The sequence below is a fragment of the Apiospora marii genome (genome assembly GCF_038362585.1).
Source record: "Apiospora marii strain CBS 49790 chromosome Unknown utg000009l_segment0_segment0, whole genome shotgun sequence".
NCBI lineage: Eukaryota > Fungi > Ascomycota > Sordariomycetes > Amphisphaeriales > Apiosporaceae > Apiospora > Apiospora marii.
In genome coordinates this window covers 681,680-699,762 of record NW_027117381.1, presented here as the reverse complement: position 1 = coordinate 699,762, position 18,083 = coordinate 681,680, and the positions used below count along the sequence as shown (strand labels likewise).

The window sequence follows — 18,083 nt, the reverse complement described above, 5'->3', positions numbered from 1 at the left end:
AGAAGTATCGGAGGTTGTAAGGTATTCTGAGAACCAGAGCAAAGAAACAGGGCTGTGAGCCTTTGGGCGCGAAAGGTGCCATATGATAGACATCCATAGTAACACGATCGCCTCTCCTCTAATTACCCAAACACAATTTGTTTTTACCAATTCCGCCTTTGACTCTGTAAAGCGATACAAAGTGCCAAGGCATGAGGTGAACTATGCTTTGCCACTTTGTTGGTCAACTGTGAGTCTGTGAATCAAACTAATAGTCAATGCAGGATCGATCCATCTGAAACCAAACAGCATTATGAAGATTGATGCATGATATTTGTGGTATTCTTCCATTCTTTGAGCTGCTATCCCACCTTGTGAAACGTGAGTCAAATCGGAGAGGTGGATTCGACGGGAAATAATGCAGGCAGACGTACAGTACCCAACACATGGCTCGGTGTCTCGACTCCGAAAACATGCCGTCTGTAGCCTGATATCAGGTGTGGCTGGAACAAAAGCAAGTGTAATTTTACTTCGGATCCATGGCCAAAACGCCGATAATACTGGAACTTTCTGCTGTGTTACCCTCCTATAAGCGGGAGGCCTACCACTTCAGCATCATCAATGGTTTCTGACCCGTTTGCACTTTGCGAGCTTGAAACTTCGGGCAGAGTACTGGCTTCAGGCCCAGAATACTGCCCGACCATTCTTTCTCTCAAGTTCTCTGGTGTTCTTTGATGTCTGTCTCAGCATCCCAAACCGGTGGTATTATTGGCTGGTGTCTACCAACGCTGCCGACTGCCGAGTGGCGAGGCTGTTTGCACCTATCAAAACACGATATGAGATCAACTCGAAGCTACATGGGCTTTACCGGGTTCGAACAGTTCCCATGCATTGCATATCGTGTTGTAAATTGATTAGATTATGTCACCAGAGTGACTAAACAGCTGGTCTGTTGCCTGGGGTTGCCCGCAACCATTCTCTCCTCCCTTCTTACCAACTTCCCCTCTCTCCATCTGCAACACACCAACAATTATACCCCATTTCGTTCTTATCTTCCTGATATCTCCCGCAAGTTCTCGAGATTCATGAGTTGAGGCAACGAGCAGCATGTCGTCTTCGCATCAGCAAAGCGGGCGGCGCCCTTCGAATCACCAAAGAGGCGGGCTGTCGAGGGTGGCAAATGGCAGCCGCCCCTCGAAGTTGCAAAGACAGAGCCCTTGCCACCAATTCATGCGAACGGGTACCTGTCGCTATGGCTCGAGTTGCAAATACTCCCATGAGGAAGGGTTGACTACTGCGACTACTGCGACTACTCCCGACAATGCTGGGTCACGTTCCTCTCAAGCTGCCACAAACACCGAGAACGACGATGAACGCAACAAATATCGCGAATTAAAACGCCTGCTACGGCGACAGCCTCCATCTTTCGGCAACAGAGTTGCACTGAAGAGTTTCTGGAGCCAAGCGCTTGGAATTGTCGAGTCATCGGCGGTCGACCAGTACCAGATGCTGGTCAAAGACCTCACCGACGATCAGTACCATGGCTGCCTCTATCTGATCAATACTATGGAGATGAGCCTTTCTGATCAATGGGACGAAGCCCGTTTGATCACCAGAGACATGTTGAGACTCATCACACACCCCAAGATCTTGGATTGCCTGTCGATCGACACGCCGGTCGGGACCATGTACAGCGTCATTAGCGGTCCCAATGGGAACCGTGCCGTCCCGTTCTTGAAGTCCTTCTGTGTCAATCTGGAGGGTGGCTGTCATCGCCGCGATATCTCGATGCAGGAGTTGACAGACTGTGTGCAGCTGGTCCTTGACGCAACCCATGAGCTCCTCAACAGAGAGAAACGGCTGGCGTTCTGTGAAACCCTTCCCGCTCTGTTCGGTCAGCTGGACTTGGTGATCCCCTTTCTGGACACCGATAATGATCGTCGACTGAAGTCCGACCGGCTCAGCATCCTCAGAAAGATCGCCCGATTGTCGACTGCTCGCATGACCGCATCCACCAACGCTGGTCAGGCAGGATCTAGTATGAAAGCGGCCGCCAATGCCCCATCAGTGTATCCCCGAGAACTGAAGTTGCCGGGCACGAGACACGACAATGACCATCTCAACATAGCGGACATCAGCATCTTGCCAACATCTGGCGAGCTCCTCTGCGACCAGGTAGACTACTTGCCTTCGACTGATTTCCGCCAGCCCCATTTCCTTGACGAGCCAGCTCAGAGGTATCTCGATACCCACTTCCGTCTTCTTCGTTACGACGTATTCGGCCCCCTGAAAGATGTCCTTGGCGCCCTGATCCCATCTATCGCTTGTAATGCTGACCTTGCCAAACTGCGCAACTTCGATGCAAACGTCCACTTGTATCCCAAGTCTAGCATTAGCCATGTCTCTGTGGATGATCGGCGAGGCTTTGAGCTTCATATCACTTTCACGCCCCCGAAGAACCTCCAGAAGAAGACCGCGAAAGAGCGCCATCAGTGGTGGAGCGCGGCGAAGAGGCTGGAAGTGGGCAGTCTCCTTTACCTCGCTTTCCCCGCGGACGGCTCCGTCATGCTCTTGCCCCTTGCCGTCAGCCACAAGACACTGGATGGTCCTTCCGAGCACAGTCTGATGTCTGCTCACTCGCCCGTTTTCAAGGCCAAGTTGGCGATGCACAATCCGACCGAAGTGGGTCACGCGCTACGCATGTACGCCGAGAAGAGCAAAGGGGTCCTCGTGGAGTTGCCGGGACTGATACCTGCCACATTCTCCCCTGTCCTAGAGAACCTTCAACGGATGACTAGACTGGGCGACCTTCCGTTCCAGGAATGGATTATCCCGAGGCTTGAAGAATCCCCTAATCGCTCGCGCAATCTCGAGCCACCGCGCTACGCTCGCGATGCGGGCTTCAGCTTCTCCCTGGACTCGATTGCGAATCGCGACGGACCGTCGCTTTCGTTGAGTGCCACCAGCTCTCCGAACGACGCCTCGCTCATCAAGCGTCTCGAGGCGCGGCTGACTCTTGACCGCGGCCAGTGCCAGGCTCTCGTGGCCGCCCTAACGCAGGAGTTCTCCCTCATCCAGGGCCCACCCGGTACAGGCAAGTCCTACCTCGGGGTCCAGCTCATTCGCGTGCTGCTGGGCTGCAAGAAGAAGGCGAACTTGGGGCCCATAATCATTGTCTGCTTCACAAACCATGCCTTGGACCAGTTTCTCGTGCATTTAAAGCAGGTTGGCATTACCAAGTTCATTCGCATCGGCGGCCAGAGCAAGACCTCACAACTCGACGAGCACAATCTACGGAACGTCAGTGCGGGCGTCTCCAGAACACGTAATGAGGGCTACATCATTGGAAGCACCTACTCGTCTCTCGAAGATGAAATGGAGGCGATGGGAGAGAACTTGGCAACTTTTCACCAGCTGCGAAAGAACCCGATGTCAGCCCTTGGCAATTTTCTCCGTCGCAAATACCCAAGGGTATACGCGCAATTCTTTGAGGAAGACTCCGAGGGTTTCCAAAAGGTCGGTAAAGACCCGATTGGATCTTGGCTCGGCCCCACGCACCACGCCGCCTTCGCATCAGCTCACGAGACCCTCGATGAAGAGGGATCGCAGATCCTCTTGCGCCAGGCAGAGCTCGACGTGAACAGTATTTCTCCGGAAGGCCGCCGCCGACTTGTCAAGCTTTGGTTCAGCCAATTGAAACAAGATCGGATCGAGCTCTTACACCTGAACATCGTCGAGACAGAGTCACTGCGCAACCAAATCAACACTGTTCACAACGAGGTCAACCGACGCATTCTTGCAACGGCAGATGTGATTGGCATCACGACCACCGGCATGGCGCGAGACGTCTCTCTCCTTCGCGGCCTCCGCTCCAAAGTCGTCATGTGCGAAGAGGCCGGCGAGGTGCTCGAGGCCCACGTCGTGTCCGCCCTCCTCCCGAGCGTCGAGCACTTCATCCAGATCGGGGACCACCAGCAACTCCGCCCCACCATTAACAACTGGAGCACGTTGAGTCTCGAGAGCAGCCGTGGGCAAGACTACCAGCTTGACCGCAGCCAGTTCGAGAGGCTGGCCCTCGGCCAGCCCGGGTTGCCCCCTATTCCCGTCTCGCAGCTCAATATCCAGCGGCGCATGCGACCCGACATAGCTAACTTGTTGCGGACAACCATGTATCCGAACCTGAAGGACCATCTGTCGGTACTTGACTTACCCCATGTGGTTGGCATGCGGGAGAACCTGTTCTGGTTGAACCATGACCACGCTGAAGACGCCGCCGGAGACGATGGGCGGTTGAAGTCCCACAGCAACACGTGGGAGGTCGGCATGGTCCAGGCCCTTGTCCGTCACATTGTTCGACAGGGCGTCTACAAGAGCGAAGACATCGCAGTCCTCACCCCTTATACGGGTAATCTCCAGAAGCTGCGAGCTTCATTGGCCTCTGACTTTGAGATCACCCTGAGTGATCGAGACGAGGAGACCATGGCCAAGGATGGTTTCTCCGCTGAAACGATTGAAGAGAATACATTGCCAGCGTCGTCGATCAAGAAGGAGAAGCTCGTCGAGTGCCTTCGCCTTGCGACCGTCGACAACTTCCAAGGGGAGGAAGCAAAGGTGATCATCGTATCTCTGGTCCGCAGCAACACCCAGCGAAAGGTCGGGTTCCTTCGCACCATCAACAGGATCAACGTCCTGCTGAGCCGTGCCAAGCACGGCATGTACCTCGTCGGCAATGTCGACACGTACTCCAACGTCGCCATGTGGAACGAGGTCCGCAGTCAACTCGAAGCCGCGGGCCGCATTGGATCTACTTTGGAGCTTTGCTGCCCCCGTCACCCAGATACTGCAATCCGCTGCGGCGAGCCCGATGACTTCTCTCGGCTCAGCCCGGAGGGCGGCTGCAGTCTGGCTTGCGACCGCCGCCTTGCCAGATGCGGCCACAAGTGCCAGGCGAAATGCCATTCGGAAACCATGCATGAGGCCTTCCTCTGTCCGCAGGCCTGCCCTCGTCGCCATAGCCCATGCAACCACGGCTGCAACAGACTGTGCGGCGAGGACTGCGGTAGGTGTATGGTACTGATGAGCAACGTGTTGCTGCCATGCGGGCACTTTGCCGACGACATTCCTTGCCATCAAGCTCAGGAGCCGTCGGGGATCATATGTCGCGTCGTAGTAAAAAAGAGAGTGCCTGGCTGCAACCACCTTGCCAAGGTCCCTTGTAACACTGACGTTACCGACAAGGACTTCCACTGTCCCACAAAGTGCAACGCCTTGCTGGCCGATTGCGGCCACAACTGCTCTGGGACTTGTGGGAAGTGCCGCAAGGAGGAAGACGGAAAGGTCAAAATGGTGCACCAGCCATGCAAGGTGCTGTGCAAGCGACCACGCAGCACTTGCGGTCATATCTGTAAAGGGCGCTGCCATGCCGGTGAACCTTGCGACCCTTGTGACGATCGCTGCGAGGTAAGAAATACATACCTACGTGCTAGAGCAACTAAACTAGGTCTTATGAGAGACAATTGTCGCTGACCATGCATGAGCTTACAGGTTCGATGCGCACATTCACGATGTCCACTCCCCTGTCAAGACCCGTGTCCACCTTGCATTGAGAAGTGTGCGTGGTCCTGCCTGCACCAAGGTGGTTGCTCAATGCCATGTGCCGCCCCCTGCGACCGGCTGCCCTGCGACGAGCGATGCCAGACAAAGCTGAGATGCGGCCACCAATGCCCTGGTCTTTGCGGCGAAACATGTCTCGAGGGTCACTGTCAAGTGTGCCGGCAGAAGACGGACAGCCGCGTCGACCTGCTGGAGTTCCGCACTTACGGAGAGATTGACCTCGACGAGACCCCCGTCGTGGCTCTTAGCTGCGGACACTTCTTCACGGCCGAGTCGCTCGACGGGCTCGTAAATGTGGCGGCGGTCTACACGACCGACAAGATGGGCCGATACAATGGCATCAAAGAGCCGTCTGAGGTCTTGGCGCTGCCGAGCTGCCCCGACTGCAAGCAGCCGATCCGACAGTTCGCCACGCAGCGGTACAATCGCGCCGTCAACATGGCGGTCATGGACGAGACGTCCAAGAAGTTCCAAATGAAAGGCGCCGCAAAGCTCAAGAAGCTGGAAGAGCTCACCGATGCCATCGAGGCATCCCTGGAGCAGTCGTGTGGTGACCTTGTCAAGCGCCGCCCCGCTAGCCTCACCACTGGGTTTAGGCCGTCGGGGGCTCCCATCTCTTACGATTCCAGGTACGGCCGGTGCACAGAATTGAGGAAGGAGATCCAAAAGTTCTGCAAGGATGTTAGCAACGAACAGCAGCCGGTCAAGAAGCTGGCGGACGCCATTGTGCACTCAAGAAAACTTCGCAAAACCCAGACGCCGGCGTCACTAGACGAGGACATGGCGCAGCTGAACCTCGAGGACAAGGAAATGGAAATACCCACCCCGGTGCTCAACCAGCAAATCACGTTGGGGGCCCGCATGGCGCAGCTGCGAATTGAAGACGTCATGCTCTGCGACCAGCTGCGCCTGATCGGCGCCAACCTCGCGGGCGGCATCGTCTGGCCCCAAGGGCATGAGCCGCGTACAACAGCCGGCCGCTTCCTCAAGGCAAGCGAGTCCTTCATCGACGATTGCCAGGCTGCTCGCCTGCCGCGACTAGCCGTGCAGGCCATTATCGCCTTCGCGCGCGTGGTCGGGTACCTGGGCAGCAATGTGCATCGCGACCCCTCATCAGCAGACATCGGGAAAGGAAAGTCCAAGGCTGCGGATAAGGAGCGCGCCCTGAGCGACATTGTGAAAACGACCCGACGACGCCTGGAAGACGCGGTACAAATGTGCGAGGCGAGCGGCTTCGAGGGCGCGCCGGAGCTGCTGGTCGTGGTGAAGAGCCTGCAGCGCCGGTTCGAGAAGGAGAGGTACGAGCCCGTCACGGCCGAGGAGCTGGCGGCCATCAAGGCGGCCATGGTAAGTGGCCGGGCCGGGATCGCGACGCATTCGGGGCATTGGTACAAGTGCCGGAATGGACATATTGTAAGTTTTTCCCTTCCTTATATTACGGCTATTGGCATGTTTGCCTGTCATCCACCATTCAGTGGAAGAACTGATTGTTGACGCGATCTGCATGCAGTTTGCGATTGGTGAGTGTGGGATGCCGATGGAGCTCGCGCGCTGCCCGGAGTGCAGAGCTCCTATTGGGGGACAGCGTCATCAACTGGTGGAGGGTGCCAGCCGGGCGACAGAGATGGAATAGTTCAGTTGGAGAATGGCATTCAGAGTCTAGGTTATATCCTTATCTCCCTCATGCATAATACAAGGTGTTTCTCCAGTTTCTGTCGTTACCGAACAGATGTGTAATAGTTGACGTGTTGTTTTTGGTGGTGCCTGCCACCTGCGGGCTTTGCCATTCGACAGTGCTCATATTAGCGAGTGTACAGTAGGTCTGTAATCAATTATGGGGGAGGGCGGACGAAGCAACCAATTGGCGGAGTTTAGCGCGCTGGCTTCCCACTGCCAGATTGGAGCCTGAACGACGCTGACAGGCTCCCGGGCCCTCTTGCATAAGAAATGTAGCGAGTACATCGTTACGAATGGTCGGAAGAAATGGAAGTCTTACCTGCAAGTGAGCAGATTCTGTAATGTAGTTCCGCTCAAATCTGCCTTGAAAAGAACGAGCTGAGAATGCACTCAGCTTTCATGCCCCCAGCAAACCCGACAGATGAAACTCCCCGAGCAGAGAATGTTCACAGTTGACTTCCAGTATGGCAGCAATCCCGGCGAGCGACCGCACTCAAGCTCAAAGTTTGAGTCATGGTGAGCAAGTCTCAGCTCGACATCCAAGCGAGGATCAAGGACTTTGTGACCGTTGTCGGGAGTGGGACTTAACCCAGCTACACAGTTGCTTAACTTCTAGAATTGATGATAACAAAACATTCTACGCTTTGGGAACCCTACAAGAAAACTGCCGTCTTTGCAGGATCTTTGCAGATAGCTACAAGTACAATTTTAGTGAGGTTGTATCTGCCACACGAGACCTTTTTCTTATGGCACTTCCGTACGAGAACGCACCCATCATCTCTACCCATCACTTCGACAAAGCCACGCGGTCACCTGGGAACATGTGGTGTGTATACGATGGGAATTTCGTTTGCGACGGAGAGAAAGCCCACATAACCATGAGTCTAGAGGAACCGGGCGATTCATCAGACCCAAGGGCCGAGGATTGGAGTGCCCAGCCATGTAACGTATCATGGCTGGCGAGGTGTATACGACAGTGTGTCAACACGCACCGAGAATGCAATGCCGGCCCAGCGCATCAATTTGATGCACCAGTCTATTTCATTGACTGTGATAGCCGGAGGCTTTGCGAAGCTGCTCCGGGCATGTCTTACACGGCGCTTTCCTACGTCTGGGGCAAGGAGCATCCAGATGTCGGAACTGTCGGATTGAACTCTTCCACTGCTCTTCCAGCTCCGCTTCCATTGACAGTCGAGAACGCCATAACCCTCACCGGGCAACTAGGCTTGCATTACTTGTGGGTCGATCGTTATTGCATTACGAACTCAGAGGCGGATCATGCGATAAGACACGAGCAACTAAGAACCATGGACCAAATCTATGGTCAGGCCGAAGTCACGATCGTGTCATTGGGTGATGGCCCACACACAGGACTTCCGGGAGTGGACGGAACCCCCCGTTGGAAACGACGATGGGAAGTAATCAGGGGCTATACTTTCAGAACCACCTTCCGCGACCCTCGCTATGTTATTATGAGGTCGAAATGGAATGAGCGGGGATGGACATACCAGGAGGCTTGTCTCTCGAGGCGCAAGATATATTTCACGCCCGAAGAGGCCATGTTTGAGTGCAGTTGGGACCTTCAATCCGAGATTGAAAACTGCCTCTCACCGCTGATACCTTTACCACTTGAATACTTGCCAATGTTCGACCCCGTCCCGTTGTTCACTACCACCGGAGTCAGACTCGACCTGTCAACACTGCTGGACCGCTTGGAAACTTATCGTCTCAGGAAACTCACTTACCAGTCTGACGTGCTCAACGCCGTTAGGGGGGTCATCGGTAAATTCGAAAGAGGGCCCTTTGGCATACAACATTACTGGGGACTCCCAATCTATGAACACTCCGTGGAAATTAAAAATCAGAAGATGCCGTTGCTACCGCCAAAGCTCTCTGCGAGGCAGCAGCATGGTTCTAAAAGGACCATCCAGGATGGATCCATGTCGTCCAAATTCGCTGCGAGTATGACATGGATTTATGACCGCGGTAGCGGCTGCCATCGGCGAAGTGGATTCCCTAGTTGGTCCTGGACGGGCTGGGAAGGCGCAGGCTGCCACCCAGTATACGAGATTGCTGACATTGGCGATATCCATATCTGGATCGAGCTGAGCAATCGAGAAATACTTCACCTCAATAACTTCTCATCCTCTGGGGCCTTTAACCTTCCTCCGTCGCAGATGTGTCCGTATATCCACGTCGAGTGTCTAACTACGCCTGTACAATTAAGCCAACGGATCGCCTCTGCCATGAGGCATGACGGTATTCTCGGTGTTGGAACGCCTGAAGAAATGACATGCGTTGAATTCCAAAGAGCCGACGGACTTCAAATCGTTTGCATAGCAGACATACCAGAAGGTAATCACTTTGTGGAGGGAACAGATTGTAAAGCAGTCGCGTTGGGAGATCCCGCAGCGGAAGACAGAGGTTTGGGATTTATTATGATAATCATAGAGAAAGCAGGATTCTATGAACGTATTGGATCATGGACAAACCTCCATTCGTACCGTGGTCCCAACTGGGCAGTTAAGAGGGGAGATAACAAATGGGTTGTTACGGAACTTTCGGGAATTCCTAGAATTTTATTCAAACAGGAGAAGATTAGGTTGGGATAGATCATTGTAGTCTAAAGATCGTTCAATAATGAACCCCAGTGCTTCGAGGGCGGCAGGTCGAGTTTTGTTTTCTAGACAGTCGGTGATCATGTGAACCGCACAAACGAAATTATACTCAATAGGTCACCACCATCATGGGACTTGGGTAGAATTCATCAGTCCAATGAACAATAGGCCCTATCTAGGCACTAGAACAAGACCCGGGGGAGGCCGAACATATTCTGCTTAGTAAAGGACCAAGCTAAGGGGGCATCATGGGCCTCCATAACTCAAGATATCAACCATCAACTAGCCGTAATAGAAACCGAGACATGAATAATCGAAGTATAACCATAACTGGTACACACTTTGTAACCAATAGAGACCAGATTGGATCGAGTGGTAACGAAGCGGCCGCTACATTGGTACCTAGGCAGCAGCAAAGGCGTATGACTATCTGACACGAGCCATGGTGAATTGTACCTGTCCGACAGGTCGTCAATGAACAAAACCATCGGAAAGGGGAACACAGCGGTAGCTCCAAGAAGACAGGGAGATAATTCTTTATATTGTTGCAGTTGCCAGTTGTCATTGGCGTGGTAGAAGCCCCTGTCGTGTGCAAACAAGTCAATTCGTTGTTCCCTTCTCCTTTGATTCATACCAAGACAGCCTGGCGAAAAACAAAGGTCCACGAGGGGCAGGTAACGAGATGTGACAAAGCTAGCAGTTCGATACGAAACAGTACGTCACTAAGCACTCACACTTCTATCCAGTCCACAGAGTGGAAGGGCAATGTGGTGGAAATACTTCGGAGCATTGGGGAATGCGTCGTTCTTTTCGCATCTGCCAGTCTACGTGTCATAGGTGTGACGTTGTTTCAAGTAAACCAAATTGAAATGAAGCTTTCCAAATGTGAGTCATCCAGAAGAAAGAACCTAGTACGTCTCCCGTCCACTTTCCAGAATTTGGAAGTCGCTGATAAGGTGACGACTGTAGGCAGTCGCAAGCTGGAGGGGCACGCGGCCTTGGTTGGACAAAACGGGTCGTTCTTTCCAATCCTAGCCAATTGGAAAATCCGAATCCGTTTGCCCTGCTGCCTTTAATAACATTTCGCTTTGGCAAACGGGCTGCGAGCACACACACCCTTTACATCTTTCTTTTCTCATCACTACCCCCAACCAGCAACCCGTCCGCCTCGCAATCAAATCCACCATGCCTCGTGGATGGTATCTGGCCCAGGGTATGTACCCTCTGGGCTCGAGTAGCAGCGATGATGAGGAGGGACCGTGTGAGCTTCCTGATGGCCGACTCGTCTGCGGTCCACACGGCTATGTTCGTTGCGGGATGTGCCTCACTGACTACAGTTTCACGAATGGAGACGACGAGGAAGACGAAGATGATGAATACGATGAGGACGATGGGGACGTTGACAAGCCCCTTGAAGCCATGGGACTGTCCATCATTACCGCTTTGAACCGACCCTCCTTTGGATGCACTGAGAAGAGAAGAGGCACCGGCCGCGCATTCCCGACCAAGTTCTGTCCCCCGTCTTCGACAGTCACTCCAACAGGATTGTTCTCTGGCAGACGTGCTTGGATGCGATCCATCCGGTCAGTTTTGCCCTCCGGCTCAGGGAGGATGCATGGACCCAAACATGTGTGAGTTAATGGGCTGATGTAATACGATAGGTACACTCATCGCAACGACCCGGGCATGCTACTGCTCCAAACCGATGGCGCCTGTCTCAACAACGGCCAGGCCAACCCCAAGGCGGGCTGGGCATTCGTGCACCACGCAGGAACTGGCCCTGATGACCCTGCAAACGTTACTAAAGGCCGTCTGGAAGCCAAGGGCCCATACGGCGACGACGCCATCCAGACCAGCAACCGCGCTGAGCTTCGCGCCGTGATTGCCGCCTTGCGTTTCCGGCACTGGGTAGGCGAGAACTTCCACACGGTCGTCGTCGCCACCGACTCCGAGTACGTGGTCGAGGGCTCTACTGTCTGGGCGAAGACCTGGGTTCAGAACAAATGGAAGGCCACGAGCGGCGGGCCCGTGAAGAACAGGGACCTGTGGGAAATGCTCCTGGGCGAGGTAGAGAGATGGGAGGAACAGAACCTGGACATTCAGTTCTGGCGAATCCCCAGAGAGTGGAACCTCCTCGCCGACGCGGCAGCAAAGAAGGCAGCCGAGGGTCCTGATGTAGACGAGTGGATGGAGATGATCGGAATGGCCGTCTGATGGTATCTCAGGGCAGGGAGTAAGAGTCACCGAGACCTGCCTCCACATTTGTCCTGCTAGGTATGGATATTGTTATTGTCTCATGCTAGAGCATTTGCCCCGATGGGCCGACAGCAGCTGTATATCATGAATGCAGCGACCAAATACAGCGCGCTCACCATCCGACTATGAAACTGAATTGGTCGTGCTTGTGCAATGATATCGTTCGATACGTCAGATTTCCTCTTTCATCTTCCTCGGGGACTTTTCTGCCATTATGCGAGGAAATTGGCATGTACAGAACGCGAATAGAGTCAATTAATGTCATAGATAGCCCCGTGAGTTGTGTTACCCCACAGTGGGGTGGCCCAGCACGATGAACTCGCAACCCCACGCCGGTGGTTTGCGCCAGACTCGCCCGGAGTAGGTCATGGATGCCGGGGTGGTCGCAGCAGCTAAGGAACTCGAGCTTAAAATACCAAGGAGCTCATATCAACCATACTGGTGGTGGTATTCTATCGGGTGAAGTAGCTATTTGGATATAGGGCTGCTTCGCCTTGAAGACGGCCTCGGGCATGTTGGTACGGCAAACGTCAAAGAACTCGACGTTGTCGCATGGCTTTCACTTATTGCGAGAAATACGACATCAAACGTACAATAATCTTCTCTATTTTCCTTCTACTTATCTCTCTTACCAAATGAGAATGGTAATGCAGCATGGCTGGGTCCAAAAAAGCATCGCGGCTGACTAGAAGACTGGGGTGCACAATGAGTGTAAGTACCTGTCAGGACTGTGTTTATGCAGGTACAAACTGATAAGAGGTCATTCGCAGTGCTTCTGACACCATATGCAGATACCCCAGTTGGTTAAGTGCTCTTAAAACCGAACCACCATGCCACTTTGCGCGTGCAGTCTCGCGGTCGAGGTGTGACATGCAGATCCCAACTCTCCCGCCAGGTAGATTACGCGTACAGCAAGTAACATCACTGATAGCATAAGAGAAAGACCTCCAATCAGAGGCAATTGATGATCCTTTACTTGGAGCCGAAGATTTGCATCATATCTGGTGGTTTTATTTCCATCCTGGGGGTTCCAGTGCTGCATGCACAAGCTTAGCCGAGATGAAACCACAGCTCCGTTTCCCCTAAGGCTGGATGAAATCATCTGACGAATGATGTGAGTATCTTCAATCATGTCGTGTAGGCCAGATGTAGCTTTTGTACAACTTGAATCTGTTTGCTTTGCATTCAAGGAAAGGAGGAGCCTGCGTCGGTTTGTTTCATTCGGACTTGCTGTCATTCACTCTTCTACACCCCAATTACTCACTTTTTTCCTCTCTCTCCTTTTTCTTCCGACACCTGTCACATCCGCAAGGCAATCGCGGCAGTCGAGCGACACAGGATCTCAAAAATCCTCCGACCTAGTTTCAGGCAGTTACCAGCGCACCCAACAGCATTAGGGACTCGCACTGCCCCACGGAGAACGAAAAGATGGCCGTCGGTCGGGACTCGAACGATGCCGACCGGAAGCTCGAGTCCGGCACTGCTGCCGTCCCCGCCGAGAAGAAGGACGGTGCTGGGCTGCACCCTGCGCTCTACATCGCGTGCGTATATCGCCCCTGTATTCAACAGCCGATAACTCGACTAATTGCTTGGACACCGCAGCCTGTGGATCGCCTTGAGCTCAAGTGTCATCTTGTTCAACAAATGGGTTCTTGCGACGGCCAAGTTTAGTAAGTGCCCTCAGTCGCGTGCCAAGTAAGCCACTTCTAATACTGACTGGCTTGCTTCTCCCAGACTTCCGTAAGTAACCCGCTTGTCAATCGACCGGAAGGGTCCTCTCATCCCCAGATACTAACGTCATGTCCCCTAGCCATGTTCCTAACCACCTGGCACATGGTCTTCTCCACCGCCATGACCCAGCTCATGGCGCGCTGCACCGGCCTGCTGGACTCGCGCCACAAGGTGCCCATGACGGCCGCGACGTACCGCCGCGCCATCGTGCCCATCGGCGTCCTGTTCAGCCTGAGCCTGATCTGCGGTAACCTCGCGTACCTGTACCTGAGCGTCTCCTTCATCCAGATGCTGAAAGCCACCAACTCGGTCGCCACCCTGCTGACGACCTGGCTCTTCCGCATCGCGGCCCCGGACCTGAAGGTGCTGGCCAATGTCTCCGTCATCGTCCTGGGTGTCGTGATTGCGTCGTTCGGGGAGATTAAGTTCCATATGCTGGGCTTCATCTGTACGTAACTACCCTCTACCAACCGACCTTTCTCTCACTACGGACCAACCAACCCCTTTCTAATACGGAGCAACAATCCAGACCAAATCGGCGGCATCGTCTTCGAGGCCCTCCGCCTCGTCATGGTGCAGCGCCTCCTGAGCTCGCCCGACTTCAAGATGGACCCCATGGTCTCGCTCTACTACTACGCCCCCGCCTGCGCCGTCATCAACGGCGTCCTGGCCGCCTTCGTCGAGCTGCCGCGCCTGGGCTGGGACGACATCTCGGCCGTCGGGGTTCCCGTCCTCGTGGCCAACGCGTTCGTCGCGTTCCTTCTGAACGTGTCGGTCGTGCTGCTGGTTCGTTCCCCGCCTCCCCACCCCTTCATTTTCCTTTCAAGTTCCCCTGGACAGTGTGGATGGACATCGCTGCTGACCAGAAATACCCCAGATCGGCAAAACCTCCGCCGTCGTCCTCACCATGTCCGGCGTCCTCAAGGACATCCTGCTCGTCATGGCCTCCATGGCCCTTTTCCGCGACCCCGTCACGGGCCAGCAGTTCTTCGGGTACGCCATCGCGCTGGCGGGGCTGGTGTACTACCGGCTCGGCGCCGAGAAGATCCAGGGCCTGGCCGCCGATGCCCGGCTGCAGCTCGCGCAGTACCGGCAGCAGTACCCCGGCCGGCTGAGGGCGCTGCTGCTCGGGTCGTTGGGTTTGTGCGGGGTCGCGTTTTGGCTGTGGGGGCCGAGCCCGCTGGGGCAGTATTCGGAGTATATGACGACTCGGCCCCAGGTGGTCGAAGGGGTGTGATTGGTACAGTTAGTTATCATGTTTATCGAGGAGCGTTTTGCGTGAAAGCGCAAGGACGCGGTTGCGGATGGCGAAGTAACGCGCTTCTTCCAGTGTGATCTTGGTGGGATAGACCTATCTACCTAGAGTCCCTTTAATGATTATTCTCGATTGAATCTTAGGATGACACTGTAAAATGGATAGAAATGACTGTCTCTCTTACTTGTGCATGAGGAGCAGTACTACTTTATTACTTCTCTCTTTCTAATTTTCTACTCATTCGTGTATTCGTTCATCATATAAATCGGCCGTCCAACTTCTTACAGGGGACCTAAGGATCCCCTTCACCAAGAACCTTGATCCGACCCAAGTAGTCCGGATTGAGCACCGGATTATGCAGCTCGCTGATCGTGCTCATACAAGCCGCGGCCGGGTCCCCGGATCCACACAGACTGCCCGCCCAGTACTCGTTGCCGGGGAAGGCGTTGCCGTCCCACGCGTAGCTCAGCACGAGCAGCTGCCCCGCCTTCTCGGGCCCCAGCTTCTCCGCCGGGTTGCGCCGCGAAAACAAGATATCGATGCCGACGGAGGCGCCCCAGTCCGTCAGGGCGCGCCGCGTCTTGTCCGGGGCGTCGATCCACGCGATCTCGACGGTGCCGAGGCGGCGCAGGTCGTCGCGCGGGAGCGTCGTCAGGACGCGGTGGAGCTCCTCGATGTACAGGCCCGGCTGCGCGGCGTCGTACTCCCAGACGCCCAGGCCCAGGCCGACGACGTACACGTACGCCTTCTTCCCGGCCGCCTGGGCGCGGTCGACGGCTTCGCGCAGCAGGATGTCGAAGGTGATGGCCATGCGGGCCCGGTACAGGCGCGCGTCGAAGCGGCCGGGGGGCGCGGTGTAGAGCGGGCAGGCGAAGAAGCGCTCGTACGCGGCCTCGAGCTCGGGGTGGAGGTTGTCGGCACTACCCGATACCATGAGCCGGTGGTCCATGCGGCCCTCGCGCTCGAACCGGGCGCCGACGAGGCCCGCGATGACGCCGCGGGGCTCGAAGGCGCCGGTCTTCCCGGGGCGGGCGCGGTTGTAGCGGCTGCCGTCATTGATGAAGTGGCTGGGGCCCGCGACGCCCAGCAGCGAGCCCAGCATGATCTCGTCGTAGCTCAGGTACTCGCGCAGGCGCAGGTACTGGTTCCGGGCCTCGGCGTCGGTGCCGACGCGGTCCCACTCGGCGGCGGCGCCGGGGAGCCGCAGGTTGTTGGGGAGGACGGTGTTGTCGCTGCCGTCCAGGAAGGCGAGGGGGCGCATGGCCAGGAGGCGGGCGACTTGGCGCTGCCACGTCCAACCCTCTTGACCGTAAAACGATTTCTCGATATGGCTCCCGTGCCGGCGCTTGAAGGCGAGGAAGTCCTCGACCAGCCGGGGGTAGCGCCGGTGGACCACGATGCGGGTGGCCTGCGCATCCTGGGCGATTACGTCGGCGTCGAAGTTGCGGGTGGAGTTGGCGCTGGTGGGGCGCGCGGCGAGCATCAGCTCGGCCGTGGTTGACCGGTTGCTGGGGGCGGCCATGTCGTTGGCGGGGATGAGGCGAGTGGAAGGGTGCAGAAAGCAGAATCAAGACCTGTTTCAGTGTTCCCCTTCAATTCTTTCTCTTTATAGTGAAGAGGCTTGGTGCAATTGCAGTTGAACCAGATCTTCAAAATCGACCTAGGCAAAATAGCTTGCCTGGAATCAGGCAGCTACTACATTCTCACTTTCAGCTTACTTATGAATCTAGCCTCTTTCTGGGCAAAAGGCTTGGATAAAGCTTCTTGTGTTCGATTGGTCAAAGGGGCTGTGCTGTCCGTATGGCGTTGTTTTGTTTATTGGCGAGAAGAAGAAAGAGAAGCCGGGTGAGTCACCAAAGATCTCATAGCTCTTTTTGCCCTTTTGGCCAGCTGTAGGCTCGCTGGAATATCGATAGCAGTCACGGTCGCACACAAGTCCTGGAGCTCATCAATGAACCTTATCCTTCTTTCCTAAGCGGACAAGCAGTAAGTGAAGAGAAGTTGTGACAAGCATGGGCCCCTGCTTGTAAGCCGGTTGCCGGTAGGGCATACTGTCTGATTGGCCTAGAACCCTTTCAGCTGGGCATTGGCAATTGAAAACCAGGGAGCTGGGTCGTTCTGACATCAGCAATACGACCAAGACCACTGCCAAGGGATATTCCAGATCTGTTGGAAACACTGGCAATTTCAAACGTATAACATATATAAAATAACAAATCCAGCGCAATCATGGTATTTGAGCTTGCTACAGATTCATTGAGATTTGCTGATGAAGTTGGCATTTGAGCATGCTGTGAGCATGCTGGCAGCAGCGCCCAATCACTGCGATGTCCAGGAACGGGGTTGCATTGGTCCATAAGCCTGTGCCGCATGGGGCAATCTTCACTGCATGCACAACTCAGCGCTCTGCCAGCGATTTTCCAATCAACTTGGGATACTGTAATCGCATGTTATCCTACCTAGTGGTAGGTATTGCTGCACTCATCACCTTTTTCTTCTCTCAGGTCGGTGAGCCTCGGTCGGAGAGAGTGGCTGTACCCAAACTCTTTCGGTTACGAAGACCCGTATTGTTCGGTTCCCACCTACCACTCAGCCTCCAGCGCCAGGGATATATGGGGAAAGGACAGCACGAGGAGGGGTTGGTTTACAGTCTCCGCCCTAGATTAGGCCGTCATCTCGATGCGAATCGAGTAAAGCGCTTTCAGCTGTCACGGTGTATACCCACCCGGAGATAGATGGCGGAAGGGTCGGCGCACCAGACAGTAAGGCAACGGGCTCCACGATACATTAGTTGCTGTGTTTTCTCTCTTCTACACGACCCGAGAGGATCCATATGGCCGCGGGCCTTTTCGGCGCTATCGCGACAAGCGCACGATGGGTGGAAACAGCCAAGAACCACAGGCACCCAAGCCCAACCTGCCAGACCGCCGCGCCGCAGCAACTTTTCGTTGTGC

The 18,083-nt window shown here is 54.9% G+C and overlaps 4 protein-coding genes across 4 annotated transcripts; 3 read left to right on the top strand and 1 right to left on the bottom strand.

Annotated features, from left to right (window-relative positions):
* Window positions 1–1,086: 1,086 nt before the first annotated feature.
* PG985_011710 (uncharacterized protein) lies at window positions 1,087–7,225 on the top strand (the record flags this gene model as incomplete). Its single annotated transcript, XM_066831477.1, has 3 exons — window positions 1,087–5,439; window positions 5,524–7,005; window positions 7,103–7,225. 3 exons carry the CDS (start codon window positions 1,087–1,089, stop codon window positions 7,223–7,225), a joined length of 5,958 nt encoding a protein of 1,985 aa, XP_066679527.1.
* A 3,847-nt stretch (window positions 7,226–11,072) lies between these two features.
* PG985_011709 (ribonuclease H-like domain-containing protein) lies at window positions 11,073–12,101 on the top strand (the record flags this gene model as incomplete). The annotated part of the gene is made up of 2 exons (XM_066831476.1): window positions 11,073–11,518; window positions 11,549–12,101. The coding sequence occupies 2 exons, from the start codon at window positions 11,073–11,075 to the stop codon at window positions 12,099–12,101; spliced, it is 999 nt and encodes a 332-aa protein (XP_066679526.1).
* A 1,470-nt stretch (window positions 12,102–13,571) lies between these two features.
* PG985_011708 (uncharacterized protein) lies at window positions 13,572–15,111 on the top strand (the record flags this gene model as incomplete). The annotated part of the gene is made up of 6 exons (XM_066831475.1): window positions 13,572–13,684; window positions 13,746–13,813; window positions 13,878–13,883; window positions 13,954–14,322; window positions 14,404–14,660; window positions 14,752–15,111. 6 exons carry the CDS (start codon window positions 13,572–13,574, stop codon window positions 15,109–15,111), a joined length of 1,173 nt encoding a protein of 390 aa, XP_066679525.1.
* A 310-nt stretch (window positions 15,112–15,421) lies between these two features.
* PG985_011707 (uncharacterized protein) lies at window positions 15,422–16,651 on the bottom strand (the record flags this gene model as incomplete). The annotated part of the gene is made up of 1 exon (XM_066831474.1): window positions 15,422–16,651. One exon carries the CDS (start codon window positions 16,649–16,651, stop codon window positions 15,422–15,424), a length of 1,230 nt encoding a protein of 409 aa, XP_066679524.1.
* Window positions 16,652–18,083: the final 1,432 nt, after the last annotated feature.